This window comes from Oncorhynchus clarkii, chromosome 31, assembly GCF_045791955.1.
Source record: "Oncorhynchus clarkii lewisi isolate Uvic-CL-2024 chromosome 31, UVic_Ocla_1.0, whole genome shotgun sequence".
Taxonomy (NCBI): domain Eukaryota; kingdom Metazoa; phylum Chordata; class Actinopteri; order Salmoniformes; family Salmonidae; genus Oncorhynchus; species Oncorhynchus clarkii.
The window spans coordinates 3,696,867-3,715,962 of record NC_092177.1 but is presented as its reverse complement, the minus strand read 5'-3'; the positions used below and the strand labels follow the sequence as shown (position 1 = coordinate 3,715,962).

Genomic DNA, 19,096 nt, shown 5'->3' with positions numbered 1-19,096 from the left:
GGGTAGAGAGGTTAGGGAGGTTCGGGAGGGTAGAGAGGTTAGGGAGGTTAGGGAGGGTAGAGAGGTTGGGGAGGGTAGAGAGGTTAGGGAGGGTAGAGAGGTTGGGGAGGGTAGAGAGGTTAGGGAGGTTAGGGAGGGTAGAGAGGTTGGGGAGGGTAGAGAGGTTAGGGAGGGTAGAGAGGTTGGGGAGGGTAGAGAGGTTAGGGAGGGTAGGGAGGGTAGAGAGGTTAGGGAGGGTAGAGAGGTTAGGGAGGGTAGAGAGGTTGGGGAGGGTAGAGAGGTTGGGGAGGGTAGGGAGGGTAGAGAGGTTGGGGAGGGTAGAGAGGTTAGGGAGGTTCGGGAGGGTAGAGATGTTCGGGGGGGTAGAGAGGTTAGGGAGGGTAGAGAGGTTAGGGAGGGTAGAGAGGTTAGGGAGGGTAGAGTTGGTAGAAAGGGTAGAGAGGTTGGGGAGGTTAGAGAGATTAGAGAGATTAGGGAGGGTAGAGCGGTTAGAGAGGGTAGAGAGGTTGGGGAGGGTAGAGAGATTAGGGAGGGTAGGGAGGTTGGGGAGGTTAGGGAGGTTAGAGAGGTTAGGGAAGGTGGAGAGGTTAGCGAGGGTAGAGAGGTTAGAGAGGGTAGAGAGGGTAGAGAGCTTAGGGAGGGTAGGGGGTTAGGGAGGGTAGGGCGGTTAGGGAAGGGTAGAGAGGTTAGGGAGGTTAGGGAGGTTAGGGAGGGTAGAGAGGTTAGGGAGGGTAGAGAGGTTGACAGTGTGTAACCCCTTGGCATCCACCTTGTGACCCAGGTACTGCACTTCATCAGCTAACAGTGTACACTTGCTCCTCTTCAGCCGGAGACCGACCTCCGCCATCCTTCTCAAAACCTTCTGAGACGCTCCTCCTTCGTGACTCCTGTGACCAGAATGTTGTCGAGGTAAACCGCTACCTTGGGTATCCCCCGCAGAACTCCCTCCATTGTTCTTTGGAAGATAGCAGTTGTGGAAGACACCCTGAAAGATAAACGTTTTATAGGGAAACATCCCTCTGTGGGTGTTTATAGTCAGGTACTTCTGTGAAGCTTTATCCATTAGCACTTGCTGATATGCATGACTCATATCTAGTTTTGTGAACTGTTTCCCTCCTGTTAACGTTGAAAGCAAATCCTCCACTTTGGGTATTGGGGTACAGCTCCAGAGAGGAAACTCTATTTTACAGTCAGCTTGTAGTCACCACTGATGGAACCATCTGGGTTTAATATGGGAACAACTGGTGCTGCCCACTCAGAGAACTTGACAGGTATAAGTATATCCTCTGCTAAGAGTCTGTCAATTTCCACATCCACTTTAGGCTTCACGGCATATGGAACGGATCTTGGCCTATAGAATCTGGGAGTAGCATCAGCAGCAACAGGAACGGTAGCTTGGATCCCATGTAATGGCTCTTCTTTGAAAACACACGTACGCTTTGAAAGCACCTGCTGCAATGTCAGTGTCTCTGTGGTGACATGTTTGATTTCATCCCATCCTTGTCACCAAATACAGTGGGGCAAAACAATATTTAGTCAGCCATCTATTGTGCAAGTTCTCCCGCTTAAAAAGATGAGAGAGGCCTGTAATTTTCATCATAGGTACACTTCAACTATGACAGACAAAATGAGATTTTTTTCCCCAGAAAATAACATTGTAGGATTTTTTTTTCTCATTTTGTCTGTCATAGTTGAAGTGTACCTATGATGAAAATTACAGGCCTCTCTCATCTTTTTAAGTGGGAGAACTTGCACAATTGGTGGCTGACTAAATACTTTTTTGCCCCACTGTATGTAGTATCTTCTTAGACTGATGCCACCGGACACGTAAATACGTTTTAGTAACTTAGAATAACATTCCCTAATGCACCTGGCATTTGGGGCGGCAAGGTAGCCTAGTGGTTAGAGTGTTGGACTAGTAACCGGAAGGTTGCAAGTTCAAATCCCTGACCTGACATTCTGTCGTTCTGCCCCTGAACAAGGCACTGTTCCTAGGCCGTCATTGAAAATAAGAATTTGTTCTTAACTGACTTGCCTAGTTAAGTAAAAATAAATAAGCTTTCTCAAGCAATATATACAGTTGAAGTCGTTAGTTTAGTTTAAATACACTAAATGAATGTACTTTGGTGCGAAAAGTGCAAATCAATCCCAGAACAACAGCAAAGGACCCTCTGAAGATGCTGGAGGAAACAGGTACAAAAGTATCTATATCCACAGTAAAACCAGTCCTATATCGACATAACCTGAAAGGCCACTCAGCAAGGAAGAAGCAACCATAAAAACCACCATAAACCACCATAAACCACCATAAAAAATGCCAGGCTACGGTTTGCAACTGCACATGGGGACAAAGATCGTACTTTTTGGAGAAATGTCCTCTGGAAACGAAACAAAAATAGAACTGTTTGGCCATAATGACCATCGTTATGTTTGGAGGAAAAAGGGGGAGGCTTGCAGGCCGAAGAACACCATCCCAACCGTGAAGCACGGGGGTGGCAGCATCATGTTGTGGGGGTGCTTTGCTGCAGGAGGGACTGGTGCACTTCACAAAATAGATGGCATCATGAGGAAGGAAAATTATGTGGATATATTGAAGCAACATCTCAAGACATCAGTCAGAAAGTTAAAGCTTGGGTCTTCCAAATGGACAATGACTCCAAGCGTACTTCCAAAGTTGTGGCAAAATGGCTTAAGGACAACAAAGTCAAGGTATTGGAGTGGCCAACACAAAGCCCTGAACTCAATCCCATAGAAAATGTGAGGGCAGAACTGAAAAAGCATGTGCGAGCAAGGAGGCCCACAAACACTGCCGTCTATTGGTAAACATAAATATACCAGGTTACTACAGTTAGTCAGTCAGATATCAAACATTTATCTCCGCCCTGTTCCAAAATGTGTAGAATTGCAGGAAATTAGCTGTAAAACAAAACTGCCGATGTGCCCTTGAGCAAGGCATTAAACCTGAATTTGCTCTTGGGACGCAGTACTGCTATGGCTGACCCAGGAAAAAACAACACATTTCATTGCACATATCCGGTGTAACTGACAATGAAAATATATTTTAAACCCAGCCAGTAGTTTGCTCGTGGATAGGTCTTGACCCCTGACCTCTAGCACTTGACCCCTAACTCACCTGGTACCCAGCCAGTAGTTTGCTCCTCCAGTGTGCCTGGGGCATGTCGTGGATGGGTCTTAACCCTTACCTCTGACCCCTGACTCCTAGCACTTTACCCCTAACTCACCTGGTATCCAGACAGTAGTTTGCTTCTCCAGTGTGCCTGGGGCATGTCGTGGATGGAGAGGCGCAGGTTGTGGTAGCTGTCTTTAAACAGCAGGACGTGGGGCTCATCAATCAGACGACCACCTAGCTGTCTCTCCATCTGCATCACCTCCTAGAGAGAGAGAGACACACAGAGAAAGAGAGACAGAGAGAGAGAGACACAGAGAGAGACACACACAGAGAGACACAGAGAGAGACAGAGAGAGAGAATCAGAAGGATGAAGGGAGGCACACACAGTAATGGGTGCCTGACTTAGTCGGGGGGAGGGGTGAAAAAGCTCACTAGGGTGCAGTGCAGTTCTACACTGATTCTTAACAGGGGAAATCATTTTTCTCAAGTTTTATTCGAATAAATTATATTGAAAAAGTGTTTTAATTACTACATTACTAATCTACTCCCTTCCCTGAAAATCCCACCCACAATAATTGATTGACAGGTCTGAAACACTACCACCCTGTGACTCACAAACATCCCGCCTCCTCCCCTGACAATCCCACCCATAGTGATCGATTGATCGGTCTGAAACACTACCACCCTGTGACTCTCACCAATATCCTGCTCCTCCCCTGGCAATCCCACCCACAGTGATCGATTGACAGGCCAAACTGTTAAGAATGTGGCCAGGATAAAGCATGACAATGAGGAAATTAAATAAAAAATGGGACGAATAATATTGTTTTACCCAATAAGGGTACTTTAATTGTTAAATTGCACATTAAGTTTTCATCTCCTTTTTTGTGTGTCAAATAATGTCCATAAATCCCAGTAATGTAGCACAATTACACGTAAACTTTGATTTATTTATTTATTTTCTAGCAAATGTTCTTTCTCTAGTAGTGTTATCTGCAAAGGCAATTGAACAGCTCAGCGTTCAACACAGCTCTGCGTTCAACACCACAGTGCCCTCAAAGCTCATCACCAAGCTAAGGATCCTGGGACTAAACACCTCCCTCTGCAACTGGATCCGGGACTTCCTGACAGGCCGCCCCCAGGTGGTGAGGGTAGGTAGCGCACGTGACAAATAAACTTTGATTTGATTTGATTTGAACAAGAACTGTCCATTTGAAAAATGCAAACTGGAGTTTTGCACTTGAATTTGGTCATTGATTATGTTCTCATGAAAATAGTATTGCAAACGTGTTATTATTTTATCATTATCTTTATCACATTAGATTTTTGGAGGGCAGCCAAAGAAAGTCTTGGATTTCTTCACATTTTATTGTGTTTACAAAGTAAAATGGATTTTAATTGACACTTTTTTTTGTCAACAATTTACACAAAATGCTCTGTAATTTCAAAGTGGAAGAAAAATGTTATTTATTTTTATGATTAATGAAGAATAAAGCACTAATATATTTTGATGAGTTTTCACACCCCGGGAATCAATACATGTTAGAATCTCCTTTGGCAGAGGTTACAGCTGTGAGTCTTTCTGGATAAATCTCTATGAGCTTTGGACACATCTGGTTTGTGCAATATTTTCCCATTATTCAGTTCAGATTTTCAAGCAGATTTAAGTCATCTATAATTTGACCACTCAGGAACATTCACTGTCTTCTTGGTAAGCGACTCCAGTGTATATTTGGCCTTGTGTTTTAGGTTATTGTCCTGCTGCAAAGGTGAATTCCTCTCCCAGTGTCTGATGCAAAGCAGACTGAACCAGGTTTTCCTCTAGGATTTTGCTCGTACTTAGCTCCATCCTGTTTATTTTCATCCTGAAAAACTCCCCAGTCTTTGCCGATGTCAAGCATACCCATACCATGATGCAGCCACCACCATGCTTGAAAATATGAAGGCAGTTACTCAGTGACGTGTTGTGTTGGGATTTGGCCCAAACATAAGGCTTTGCATGTAGACTAAAAAGTGTATTTCTTTACTTTCTTGCCTCGTTGCACACGTTTCTTTGTATTCTTATTTTCACACTGTCATTTAGGTCATTATAGTGGAGTCACTACAATGTTGTTGATCCATCCTCAGTTTTCTCCCATCACAGACATTGATCTCTGGTAGCTGTTTTAAAAATCACTAATGGACTCATGGTGACATCCCGGAGCCGTTTCCTTCCTCTCCTGCAGCTCAGTTCAGAAGGACGACTGCATATTTGATGTGTCTGGGTGGTTAAACACATAATCCACAGCATAATTATTAACTAGACCATGCTTAAAGAGATATTGAATATTTTTTACCCAGCTACCAATCACTACCCTTCTTTATGAGGCTTTTGAAAAGCTCCCTGGTCTTTGTATTTGAATCTGTGCTTGACTGAGGGACCTTACAGGTGTTGTATGTATTGGGGACAGAGGAAGGGGTTAATCATTCACTACTAGACTGAGGGACCTTACAGGTGTTGAATGTATTGGGGACAGAGGAAGGGGTAGTCATTCACTACTAGACTGAGGGACCTTACAGACGTTGTATGTATGGGGGACAGAGGAAGGGGTTAATCATTCACTACTTGACTGAGGGACCTTACAGATGTTGTATATATGGGGGACAGAGGAAGGGGTTAATCATTCACTACTTGACTGAGGGACCTTACAGATGTTGTATATATGGGGGACAGAGGAAGGGGTTAATCATTCACTACTAGACTGAGGGACCTTACAGGTGTTGTATATATGGGGGACAGAGGAAGGGGTAGTCATTCAAAAATCATTTCAACCCCTATCATTTCAGACAGAGTGAATCCATGTAACTTATTATGTGATTTGTTAAGCCACATTTTACTCCTGAACTCATGTGGGCTTTCCTTTAACAAAAGGGCTGAATACATCTGCAACAACCATGTTTCAGTTTACATTTGTATTACATTTGTATTAATTTGTAAACATTTGTAGAATTTTCATTTTACTCTGATATTATGGAGTATTTTGTTGAGGTCAATGACAAAAAAATTACATTCTATAGGCACTGTAAATCCATAAATTGCGACCCCGAATCTGCAAAAGAAAGAATAACATGTAGCACTGGGAATATGGGCCATATTTGAACAGTTTGGGCTATAGAGGGTAATATGGGCCATATTTGAACAGTTTGAGCTATAGAGGGTAATATGGGCCATATTTGAACAGTTTGGGCTATAGTAGGTAATATGGGTCATATTTGAACAGTTTGGACTATAGAGGGTAATATGGGCCATAATGGAACAGTTTGGATTATAGAGGGTAATATGGGCCATAATGGAACAGTTTGGGCTATAGCAGGTAATATGGGCCATATTTGAAAAGTTTGGTCTATAGAGGGTAATATGGGCCATATTTGAACAGTTTGGGCTATAGAGGGTAATATGGGCCATATCTGAACAATTTGGGCTATAGCAGGGAATATGGGTCATATTTGAACAGTTTGGACTATAGAGGGTAATATGGGCCATATTTGAACAGTTTGGGCTATAGAGGGTAATATGGGTCATATTTGAACAGTTTGGGCTATAGCAAGTAATATGGGTCATATTTGAACAGTTTGGGCTATAGAGGGTAATATGGGCCATAATGGAACAGTTTGGACTATAGAGGGTAATATAGGCCATAATGGAACAGTTTGGGCTATAGCAGGTAATATGGGACATATTTGAAAAGTTTGGGCTATAGAGGGTAATATGGGCCATATTTGAACAGTTTGGGCTATAGAGGGTAATATGGGCCATATCTGAACAGTTTTGGGCTATAGCAGGGAATATGGGTCATATTTGAACAGTTTGGACTATAGAGGGTAATATGGGTCATATTTGAACAGTTTGGGCTATAGCAGGTAATATGGGTCATATTTGAACAGTTTGGGCTATAGAGGGTAATATGGGCCATATTTGAACAGTTTGGGCTATAGCAGGTAATATGGGTCATATTTGAACAGTTTGGGCTATAGCAGGTAATATATTTGAACATATTTGAACAGTATATTTGAACTACACTCTAACCACTTGGTTACCTGCCGCCTCTACACTCTAACCACTTGGTTACCTGCCGCCTCTACACTCTAACCTCTTGGTTACCTGCCGCCTCTACACTCTAACCTCTTGGTTACCTGCCGCCTCTACACTCTAACCACTTGGTTACCTGCCGCCTCTACACTCTAACCACTTGGTTACCTGCCGCCTCTACACTCTAACCACTTAGTTACCTGCCGCCTCTACACTCTAACCACTTGGTTACCTGCCACCTCTACACTCTAACCACTTAGTTACCTGCCGCCTCTACACTCTAACCACTTGGTTACCTGCCGCCTCTACACTCTAACCACTTGGTTACCTGCCACCTCTACACTCTAACCACTTGGTTACCTGCCGCCTCTACACTCTTAACCACTTGGTTACCTGCCGCCTCTACACTCTAACCACTTGGTTACCTGCCGCCTCTACACTCTAACCTCTTGGTTACCTGCCGCCTCTACACTCTAACCACTTGGTTACCTGCCGCCTCTACACTCTAACCACTTAGTTACCTGCCGCCTCTACACTCTAACCACTTGGTTACCTGCCGCCTCTACACTCTAACCACTTAGTTACCTGCCGCCTCTACACTCTAACCACTTGGTTACCTGCCGCCTCTACACTCTAACCGCTTGGTTACCTGCCGCCTCTACACTCTAACCACTTAGTTACCTGCCGCCTCTACACTCTAACCACTTGGTTACCTGCCGCCTCTACACTCTAACCACTTGGTTACCTGCCACCTCTACACTCTAACCACTTGGTTACCTGCCGCCTCTACACTCTTAACCACTTGGTTACCTGCCGCCTCTACACTCTAACCACTTGGTTACCTGCCGCCTCTACACTCTAACCTCTTGGTTACCTGCCGCCTCTACACTCTAACCACTTGGTTACCTGCCGCCTCTACACTCTAACCACTTAGTTACCTGCCGCCTCTACACTCTAACCACTTGGTTACCTGCCGCCTCTACACTCTAACCACTTAGTTACCTGCCGCCTCTACACTCTAACCACTTGGTTACCTGCCGCCTCTACACTCTAACCGCTTGGTTACCTGCCGCCTCTACACTCTAACCACTTAGTTACCTGCCGCCTCTACACTCTAACCACTTGGTTACCTGCCGCCTCTACACTCTAACCGCTTGGTTACCTGCCGCCTCTACACTCTAACCGCTTGGTTACCTGCCGCCTCTACACTCTAACCACTTAGTTACCTGCCGCCTCTACACTCTAACCACTTGGTTACCTGCCGCCTCTACACTCTAACCACTTGGTTACCTGCCGCCTCTACACTCTAACCACTTAGTTACCTGCCACCTCTACACTCTAACCACTTAGTTACCTGCCGCCTCTACACTCTAACCACTTGGTTACCTGCCGCCTCTACACTCTAACCGCTTGGTTACCTGCCGCCTCTACACTCTAACCGCTTGGTTACCTGCCGCCTCTACACTCTAACCACTTGGTTACCTGCCGCCTCTACACTCTAACCACTTAGTTACCTGCCGCCTCTACACTCTAACCACTTAGTTACCTGCCGCCTCTACACTCTAACCACTTAGTTACCTGCCGCCTCTACACTCTAACCACTTAGTTACCTGCCGCCTCTACACTCTAACCACTTGGTTACCTGCCGCCTCTACACTCTAACCGCTTGGTTACCTGCCGCCTCTACACTCTAACCACTTAGTTACCTGCCGCCTCTACACTCTAACCGCTTGGTTACCTGCCGCCTCTACACTCTAACCTCTTGGTTACCTGCCGCCTCTACACTCTAACCACTTGGTTACCTGCCGCCTCTACACTCTAACCACTTAGTTACCTGCCGCCTCTACACTCTAACCACTTGGTTACCTGCCGCCTCTACACTCTAACCTCTTGGTTACCTGCCGCCTCTACACTCTTAACCACTTGGTTACCTGCCGCCTCTACACTCTAACAGCTTGGTTACCTGCCGCCTCTACACTCTAACCTCTTGGTTACCTGCCGCCTCTACACTCTAACCACTTAGTTACCTGCCGCCTCTACACTCTAACCACTTGGTTACCTGCCGCCTCTACACTCTTAACCACTTAGTTACCTGCCGCCTCTACACTCTAACCACTTGGTTACCTGCCGCCTCTACACTCTAACCGCTTGGTTACCTGCCGCCTCTACACTCTAACCACTTAGTTACCTGCCACATGTTATGAATATGAGCAAATAACACAATTGCATATGTCATGTAACTGCGCTTTGGTTCTTAAAACCACACATAAAAAATGAATCATTCTACCTTGAGAATCTTACCAAGTTTAGGATAAAGAGAAAATAAAAGGGTTTTACATTTGAACAAAGGACTAGGCTACTACGTATCAATGATTGTTTAAATTGTCGTTCTGTTTAATAGTGACCTTTTGAACAGCAGCCACAGTGAGTAGTCTACATATTGACAACACATCCTGAAGAAGCAGAATAATCATGAAAATATGAAGAATAACAAAAGTGTAGTCTCAGCAAGCACACTAATTGACCGTTCCAGCTTTTCCTCCAACGTTTTTTTTTTGGGGGGGGGGGGGGGGGGGGGGCGCTGTTGTTTGAAGCACCGTCACCCTGAACATTTTTTAAATTAACTTGTCTCCGCAGCGTACATATTTGATGCAAAGAGGGCGGAAATTGCTTATTTGGTCGATATTACTCACCAAACCAAGCAGAGCTGTTTTATCGAGATAAAAATATCCTGTGTTTGTTTTCTGCATACAGACACAGCTTGGTTACATTATAACCTGGAAGAAGCTACAGTGTATATGGTGTTTGGACAGGACTGTTACTTTTGTAACCTGTCCGATTGAATTTGGGAAACCAGATGGCAAAATGCAGAATGGTGATAAATGCCTGTAAACAGTTTTTGGTGAGAAACATTATTTCACAGATTTAATTATGGAATATTAGTCCTACTGATTATTTCTCCCTACCTACTAGTGAGCTACTCATTGACAGCCGTCGAGAATACTCATTGACAGCCTTCGAGAATACTCATTGACAGCCTTCGAGAATACTCATTGACAGCCCTCGAGAATACTCATTGACAGCCCTCGAGAATACTCATTGACAGCCATCGAGAATACTCATTGACAGCCATTGAGAATACTCATTGACAGCCCTTGAGAATACTCATTGACAGCCCGCGAGCTACCTGACATGCATTCTTTGTAGGCTGATGGAAGGCTACTCAGAGTCAGTGGGAGAATCTCAATTGCAAAAACCTCACGTCCTCTCGCCTCTTTCCCTGCCTCCTTTTAAAAAAACAATCGGAGGAGAAGGTCAGAGGGGAGGGAGTCCCGAGAAGACCGATGAGTTTTGAGAAGGAGGCGATGAAAGAAGACATGAGGAGAATGCCAAGAGATTCTCCCTCAGAGTCCGAGTGCACTACAGCTAAGCCAGTTCAGACATGGCTTTCTCTTCGTTGTTCTGACAGGAAAAAGGGAAATTATACAATGAATTTGTTCATGGTACACGCAGCTCAAATGATATGTAACAACACCATCAGACCAACGCAGCTCAAATGATATGTAACAACACCATCAGACCAACGCAGCTCAAATGATATGTAACAACACCATCAGACCAACACCATCAGACCAACACCATCAGACCAACGCAGCTCAAATGATATGTAACAACACCATCAGACCAACACCATCAGACCAACACCATCAGACCAACGCAGCTCAAATGATATGTAACAACACCATCAGACCAACACCATCAGACCAACACCGTCAGACCAACACCATCAGGCCAACACCATCAGGCCAACACCATTGGACCAACACTATCAGACCAACACCATCAGACCAACACCATTAGACCAACACCATCAGACCAACACTATCAGACCAACACCATCAGACCAACACCATCAGACCAACACCATTAGACCAACACCATCAGACCAACACCATCAGACCAACACCATCAGACCAACACCATCAGACCAACACCATCAGGCCAACACCATCGGACCAACACCATCAGACCAACACCGTCAGACCAACACCATCAGGCCAACACCATCAGGCCAACACCATTGGACCAACACTATCAGACCAACACCATCAGACCAACACCATTAGACCAACACCATCAGACCAACACCAACACCATCAGACCAACACCATCAGACCAACACCATCAGACCAACACCATCAGACCAACACCATCAGGCCAACACCATTGGACCAACACCATCAGACCAACACCATCAGACCAACACCATTAGACCAACACCATCAGACCAACACCAACACAATCAGACCAACACCATCAGACCAACACCATCATACCAACACCAACACTATCAGACCAACACCATCAGACCAACACCATCAGACCAACACCATTAGACAAACACCATCAGACCAACACCAACACTATCAGACCAACACCATTAGACCAACACCATCATACCAACACCAACACTATCAGACCAACACCATCAGGCCAACACCATCAGACCAACACCATCAGACCAACACCATTAGACCAACACCATCAGGCCAACACCATCAGACCAACACCATCAGACCAACACCATTAGACCAACATCACCAGACCAACACCATTAGACCAACACCATTAGACCAACACCATTAGACCAACACCATCAGAACAACACCATCAGACCAACACCATCAAACTAACACCACCAGACCAACAAGATCAGACCAACACCATCAGACCAACACCAACACCATCAGACCAACACCATCAGACCAACACCATCAAACCAACACCATCAGACCAACACCATCAGACCAACACCATCAGACCAACACCATCAGACCAACACTATCAGACCAACACTATCAGACCAACACCACCAGACCAACACCATCAGAACAACACCATCAGACCAACACCATTAGACCAACACCATTAGACCAACACCATTAGACCAACACCATCAGACCAACACCATCAGACCAACACCATCAGACCAACACCATCAGACCAACACTATCAGACCAACACCATCAGACCAACACCATTAGACCAACGCAGCTCAAATTATATGTAACATCACTATCAGACCAACACCATCAGACCAACACCATTAGACCAACACCATCAAACTAACACTATTGGACATGAAGCATTGATACACATGTAACAACAACACAGTAGATAGACATTGTCTTTATCAGGTTCCTTTATATTTTAAACCCCAGTGGGTCTAACTGCACCAACACAGTGGAGGGAGGCAAGCAAAACTATAGTGGGAATAACCATTCATCTAGAGGAGACAGGAGGATGGAAGCAAAACTAATAGTGGGAATAACCATTCATCTAGAGGAGACAGGGGGATGGAAGCAAAACTATAGTGGGAATAACCATTCATCTAGAGGAGACAGGAGGATGGAAGCAAAACTATAGTGGGAATAACCATTCATCTAGAGGAGACAGGAGGATGGAAGCAAAACTATAGTGGGAATAACCATTCATCTAGAGGAGACAGGAGGATGGAAGCAAAACTTTAGTGGGAATAACCATTCATCTAGAGGAGACAGGGAGAGGGAAGCTAAACTATAGTGGGAATAACCATTCATCTAGAGGAGACAGGGGGATGGAAGCAAAACTATAATGGGAATAACCATTCATCTAGAGGAGGCAGGGAGAGGGAAGCTAAACTATAATGGGAATAACCATTCATCTAGAGGAGGCAGGGAGAGGGAAGCTAAACTATAGTGGGAATAACCATTCATCTAGAGGAGACAGGAGGATGGAAGCAAAACTATAATGGGAATAACCATTCATCTAGAGGAGACGGGGAGAGGGAAGCAAAATGCGATCTGTTAATTATTATATCATATAAAAAATGGACATATATCTAAATACAGACTATATCAAAACATAATCGTTGAAAATTAAACATTAATTATAATTTTCTCGTAACAAAAGTGGGGCTGCAAAAACATATGTTTGTTCCCTCTTTGGAAAGGAGGGATGCTATTCTGTTGCTCAGGGGGACTATGAACACACACACTCACTCACTCACTCCTTAGGGAGATGGGGCCACTACGTGAAGCCACAGCAGGTCGGCTCACGTTGTCTTAACATTCCTTTAAAGTCACAGCAAGGTTACATCCCTTTTCTCTGTGTGTGTCTGAGCTCCGGCCTCCTAAGAATTACATTAGCATGCTAATACAGAAGTCTCCCTCTCTCCCTATTTCTGCTCCCTCTTTACCTCCCCCTCCTTCTCCCTCCTTCTGCTCCCTCTTTACCTCCCCTATCTCCCTCCCTCGTTATTTCTGCTCCCTCTTTACCCCCCCTCCCTATCTCTGCTACCTCCCCCCTCCCTGCTACCTCCCCGCTACCTCCCGCCCTCCCTTCATCTCTTGTACCTGTTCTATGATGATGAAGTCACCACTGTAACCATCCTGCTTATTGTCACCGCATGGCAGAACTCATTAATTTCATTTTTTGTTTTTGTGCCAGTACAGATTTGTAAATGCATGCTTATTATTTTAATCTCAGTGGGACGGGAGTAGAGAGCCATTTGTTGCCGTCTCACACACCATCTGGATAATATCCACTGACTTTAGTGTGTGTGTGAGGTTTGAGGTGTGTGTGTGAGGTGTGTGTGTGGTCTGTGTGTGCATTTATTTTTATTTTACCTTTATTTAACTAGGCAAGTCAGTTAAGAACAAATTCTTATTTTCAATGACGGCCAAGGAACAGTTGGTTAACTGCCTGTTCAGGGGCAGAATGTCAGATTTGTCAGCTCTGGGATTTGAACTTGCAACCTTCCGGTTCCTAGTCCAATGCTCTAACCACTAGGCTACCCTGTGAGGTGTGTGTGTGTGTGTGAGGTTTGAGGTGTGTGTGTGTGTGTGAGGTGTGTGTGTGTGTGTGAGGTGTGTGTGTGTGTGTGAGGTGTGTGTGTGTGTGCATGTGAGGTGTGTGTGTGAGGTATGAGGTGTGCGTGTGCATGTGAGGTGTGTGTGTGAGGTTTGAGGTGTGTGTGTGTGTGCATGTGAGGTGTGTGTGTGAGGTTTGAGGTGTGTGTGTGTGTGTGAGGTGTGTGTGTGAGGTTTGAGGTGTGTGTGTGCATGTGAGGTGTGTGTATGTGTGTGTGTGTGTGCGTCTGAATGTGTTTCTGAGAAGGAGAGGAAAGTACTGTATCTGCTGACTGAAGATGTGCTGATTGAGCACTTCATTCTGAAACAGGTGAACGCTCGACACAACACGCTCGACACAACACGCTCTACCCAACACGCTCTACCCAACACGCTCTACACAACACGCTCTACCCAACACGCTCTACACAACACGCTCTACACAACACGCTCTACACAACACGCTCTACCCAACACGCTCTACACAACACGCTCGACACAACACGCTCTACACAACACGCTCGACACAACACGCTCTACACAACACGCTCTACACAACACGCTCGACACAACACGCTCTACACAACACGCTCTACACAACACGCTCGACACAACACGCTCGACACAACACGCTCGACACAACACGCTCTACACAACACGCTCTACACAACACGCTCGACACAACACGCTCTACACAACACGCTCTACACAACACGCTCTACACAACACGCTCTACACAACACGCTCGACACAACACGCTCTACACAACACGCTCTACACAACACGCTCTACACAACACGCTCTACACAACACGCTCGACACAACACGCTCTACACAACACGCTCGACACAACACGCTCGACATCAAAACAACTCGCAGTGTTAGAGGCGTCACTGCAGACCCGGGTTCGTTCCCGGGCTGTGTCACAACCGGCCTTGCATCATCCGGGTAAGGGTTGGCTTTACTTGGCTCATCGCGCTCTAGCCACTCCTTGTGGCGGGCCGGGGGCCTGCAAGCTGATCGTCAGTCGGTCGTCAGTTGATCAGTGTTTCCACCGACATATTGGTGCTTCCGGATTAAGTGGGCCGGTGTTAAGAAGTGCGGCTTGGAGGGTCATGTTTCGGAGGACACGTGACTCGACCTTTGCCTCTCGAGCCCGTTGGAGAGTTGCAGCGATGACAATTGGGGAGAAAAAGCAGGTAAAATACAAAAAAATACCTAAATAAATCGGACGACGCCCCTGTACCCCCTCTACTACATGCTTAATATATATATTACTATTAAACAACACTAGGAGATATATAATATATATATATATATATATATATTACTATTAAGCAACACTAGGAGATATATAATATATATATATATATATATATATTACTATTAAACAACACTAGGAGATATATAATATATATATATATATATATTACTATTAAACAACACTAGGAGATATATAATATATATATATATATATTACTATTAAACAACACTAGGAGATATATAATATATATATATATATTACTATTAAACAACACTAGGAGATATATAATATATATATATATATTACTATTAAACAACACTAGGAGATATATAATATATATATATATATTACTATTAAACAACACTAGGAGATATATAATATATATATATATTACTATTAAACAACACTAGGAGATATATAATATATATATATATATTACTATTAAACAACACTAGGAGATATATTATATATATATATATATATATATATATATATATTACTATTAAACAACACTAGGATATATATTATATATATATATATATATTACTATTAAACAACACTAGGAGATATATAATATATATATATATATATTACTATTAAACAAGACTAGGAGATATATAATATATATATATATATATATTACTATTAAACAAGACTAGGAGATATATAATATATATATATATATATTACTATTAAACAACACTAGGAGATATATAATATATATATATATATATATTACTATTAAACAACACTAGGAGATATATAATATATATATATATATTACTATTAAACAACACTAGGAGATATATAATATATATATATATATTACTATTAAACAACACTAGGAGATATATTATATATATATATATATATATATATATTACTATTAAACAACACTAGGATATATATTATATATATATATATATATTACTATTAAACAACACTAGGAGATATATAATATATATATATATATATTACTATTAAACAAGACTAGGAGATATATAATATATATATATATATATTACTATTAAACAAGACTAGGAGATATATAATATATATATATATATTACTATTAAACAACACTAGGAGATATATATATATTACTATTAAACAACACTAGGAGATATATAATATATATATATATATTACTATTAAACAAGTTATTAGTGAGGAAGACAGGGCAAAGCCTCTGATCAGAGGAAAACGTGTTCAAAGAGAATAATCCGTTCAGTTTGAAGTCGCGCATGGCAGACCAGAACTCCATTCAAGATACAATTAAAGAACTACCTAAATCAGCAGATGATAGTGTTTGTGACTGAGTTTCTGGCTGAAGCTGGATGTAAGTTGGTGGGGAGAGAGATGAGGCACATGATAAGATACAAAGGTGAACTTACAAACTGCTCCAATAGAGATGGTTTTGTATATGTTGAAGCAGCACCCATCATTCCAATAACACGGTCTGTAAAGATGGGCCCCTCACTGGATCAAAGTATTTTATGATGGACAAGGTTCTGCGTGTTGACAGGACTGGCTGACACAATCCCACACTAGAGGGGGGTCAGGAGATGGTAGAGTACAGTCCCACACTAGAGGGGGTCAGGAGATAGTAGAGTACAGTCCCACACTAGAGGGGTCAGGAGATGGTAGAGTACAGTCCCACACTAGAGGGGGTCAGGAGATGGTAGAGTACAGTCCCACACTAGAGGGGGTCAGGAGATGCTATAGTACAGTCCCACACTAAAGGGGGTCAGGAGATGGTAGTGTACAGTTCTACTATACTGGACAACTTAAGGTGCGTAGAGGAAATATTTTCACACTACGTGCAAGACAACAACATGAATTATCCTATTCAACCTCAAGTCTCACGTTCAGTCATTTCAGTTGAGATACAGTGGGGCAAAAAAAGTGAATGAAACATTGGAAGTGGTACCTGGTGAGCCAGAGTCTGCGACAGTGACCTGTCATTGCATGAAGAAGAAGAAGAAGAAGAAGAAGAAGAAGAAGAAAAAAGAAAAAGAAGAAGAAGAAGAAGAAAAAGAAGAAGAAGAAGAAAAAGAAGAAGAAGAAGAAGAAGAAGAAGAAAAAAGAAAAAGAAGAAGAAGAAGAAAGAAGAAGAAGAAGAAGAAGAAGAAGAAGAAAAAAGAAAAAGAAGAAGAAGAAGAAAGAAGAAGAAGAGGAAGAAGAAGAAGAAGAAGAAAAGTGGCTCCTGAGACCAGCGACAATCATAACCCAATAGAAAACCTCTGAGGGTAATAAGAGGCGGTGTAACTCTCTGGGGAACACAAAAGAAGTCAGCCAAACATCAATGCTGGCTTTTCATTCAAACAATGTGGTCCAGGGTATCAAGTTCCCCATCAGAGTCTGGAGTTCGGTCACCTGCAGGAAACAAAAGGCTGATATGGAGAATGTCATTCTGGGAGAAGTGGAGAAAAGTCCCCCTAATTAGCCATCCAGACCCGAAATCATTGATGAAGGTTTGAAATAATCTATATTTGAGTAACCAATATTATCTGTGCCAATGACATAGAATGTTTGGGGCTGAAGGTCTTCCTCTCCCCTCATATGATTCTCACCATTATTGGACTATATCGACTACCAACATCTGATATCTCGTTTTATGGCCATCTAAATGTCACGCGTAATAAGGATTGGCCCCTTTTCTTCAATTTTCACCTAAAATGACATGCACAAATCTAACTGCCTGTAGCTCAGGACCTGAAGCAAGGATATGCATATGCTTGGTACCATTTGAAAGGAAACACTTTGAAGTTTAGGGAAATGTGAAAAGAATGTTGCAAAATATAACACAATAGATGATGGTAAAAGATAAAACAAAGAGAAAAAAAAAACGTTTTTTTTTTTTTTTGTGCCAACATCTTTGAAATGCAAGAGAAAGGTCAGCATGTATTATTCCAGCCAGGTGCAATTACGATTCTGGCTACTAGATGGTATCAGTGTATGTGCAACGTTTTAGACTGATCCAATGAACCATTGCATTTCTGTTCAAAATGTTGTATCAAGACTGCCCAAATGTGCCTAATGTGTTTATTAATAACTTTTCATGTTCAAAATTGTGCACTCTCCTCAAACAATAGCATGTTGTCCGGACCTCTGGCAGTTTCTATTGGGGTGCCAGAGGGTTCAATTCTCGGGCCAACTCTTTTCTCTGAATATACATATACATCAATGATGAATATTTTGCTGCTGGTGATTGTCTGATCTACCTCTACACAAACGACACCATTCTGTATACATCTGGCCCTTCTTTGGACAATGTGCTAACAAACCTCCAAACGAGCTTCAACGCCATACAACTCTCATTCCGTGTCCTCCAACTGCTTTTAAATGCTAGTAAAACTATGTGCAAGCTCTTCAACCGTTCGCCGCCCGCACCCGTCCGCCCGTCCAGCATCACTACTCTGGACGGTTCTGACCTAGAATATGTGGACAACTACAAATACCTGGGTGTCTGGTAAACTGTAATTCCAGACTCACATCTCCAATCCAAAATTAAACCTAGAATCGGCTTCCTATATCACAACAAAGCATCCTTCACTCATGCTGCCAAACATATCCTCGTAAAACTGACCATCCTACCGAACCTTGACTTCGGCGATGTCATTTACAAAATACAAAACACTCTACTCAACAAATTGGATGCAGTCTATCACAGTGCCGTCAGTTTTGTCACCAAAGCCCCTTATACTACCCACCACTGCGACCTGTATGCTCTCGTTGGCTG

The 19,096-nt window shown here is 43.2% G+C and overlaps 1 protein-coding gene across 1 annotated transcript in view; it reads right to left on the bottom strand.

Annotated features, from left to right (window-relative positions):
• Nucleotides 1–19,096, bottom strand: part of LOC139391058 (netrin receptor UNC5A-like) — a 491,035-nt gene that overhangs the window by 24,234 nt on the left and 447,705 nt on the right. Inside the window, exon 13 of the mRNA XM_071138544.1 lies at nt 3,243–3,392. Coding sequence (XP_070994645.1) covers nt 3,243–3,392 — 150 coding nt within the window. The remainder of the gene's footprint in view (nt 1–3,242; nt 3,393–19,096) is intronic.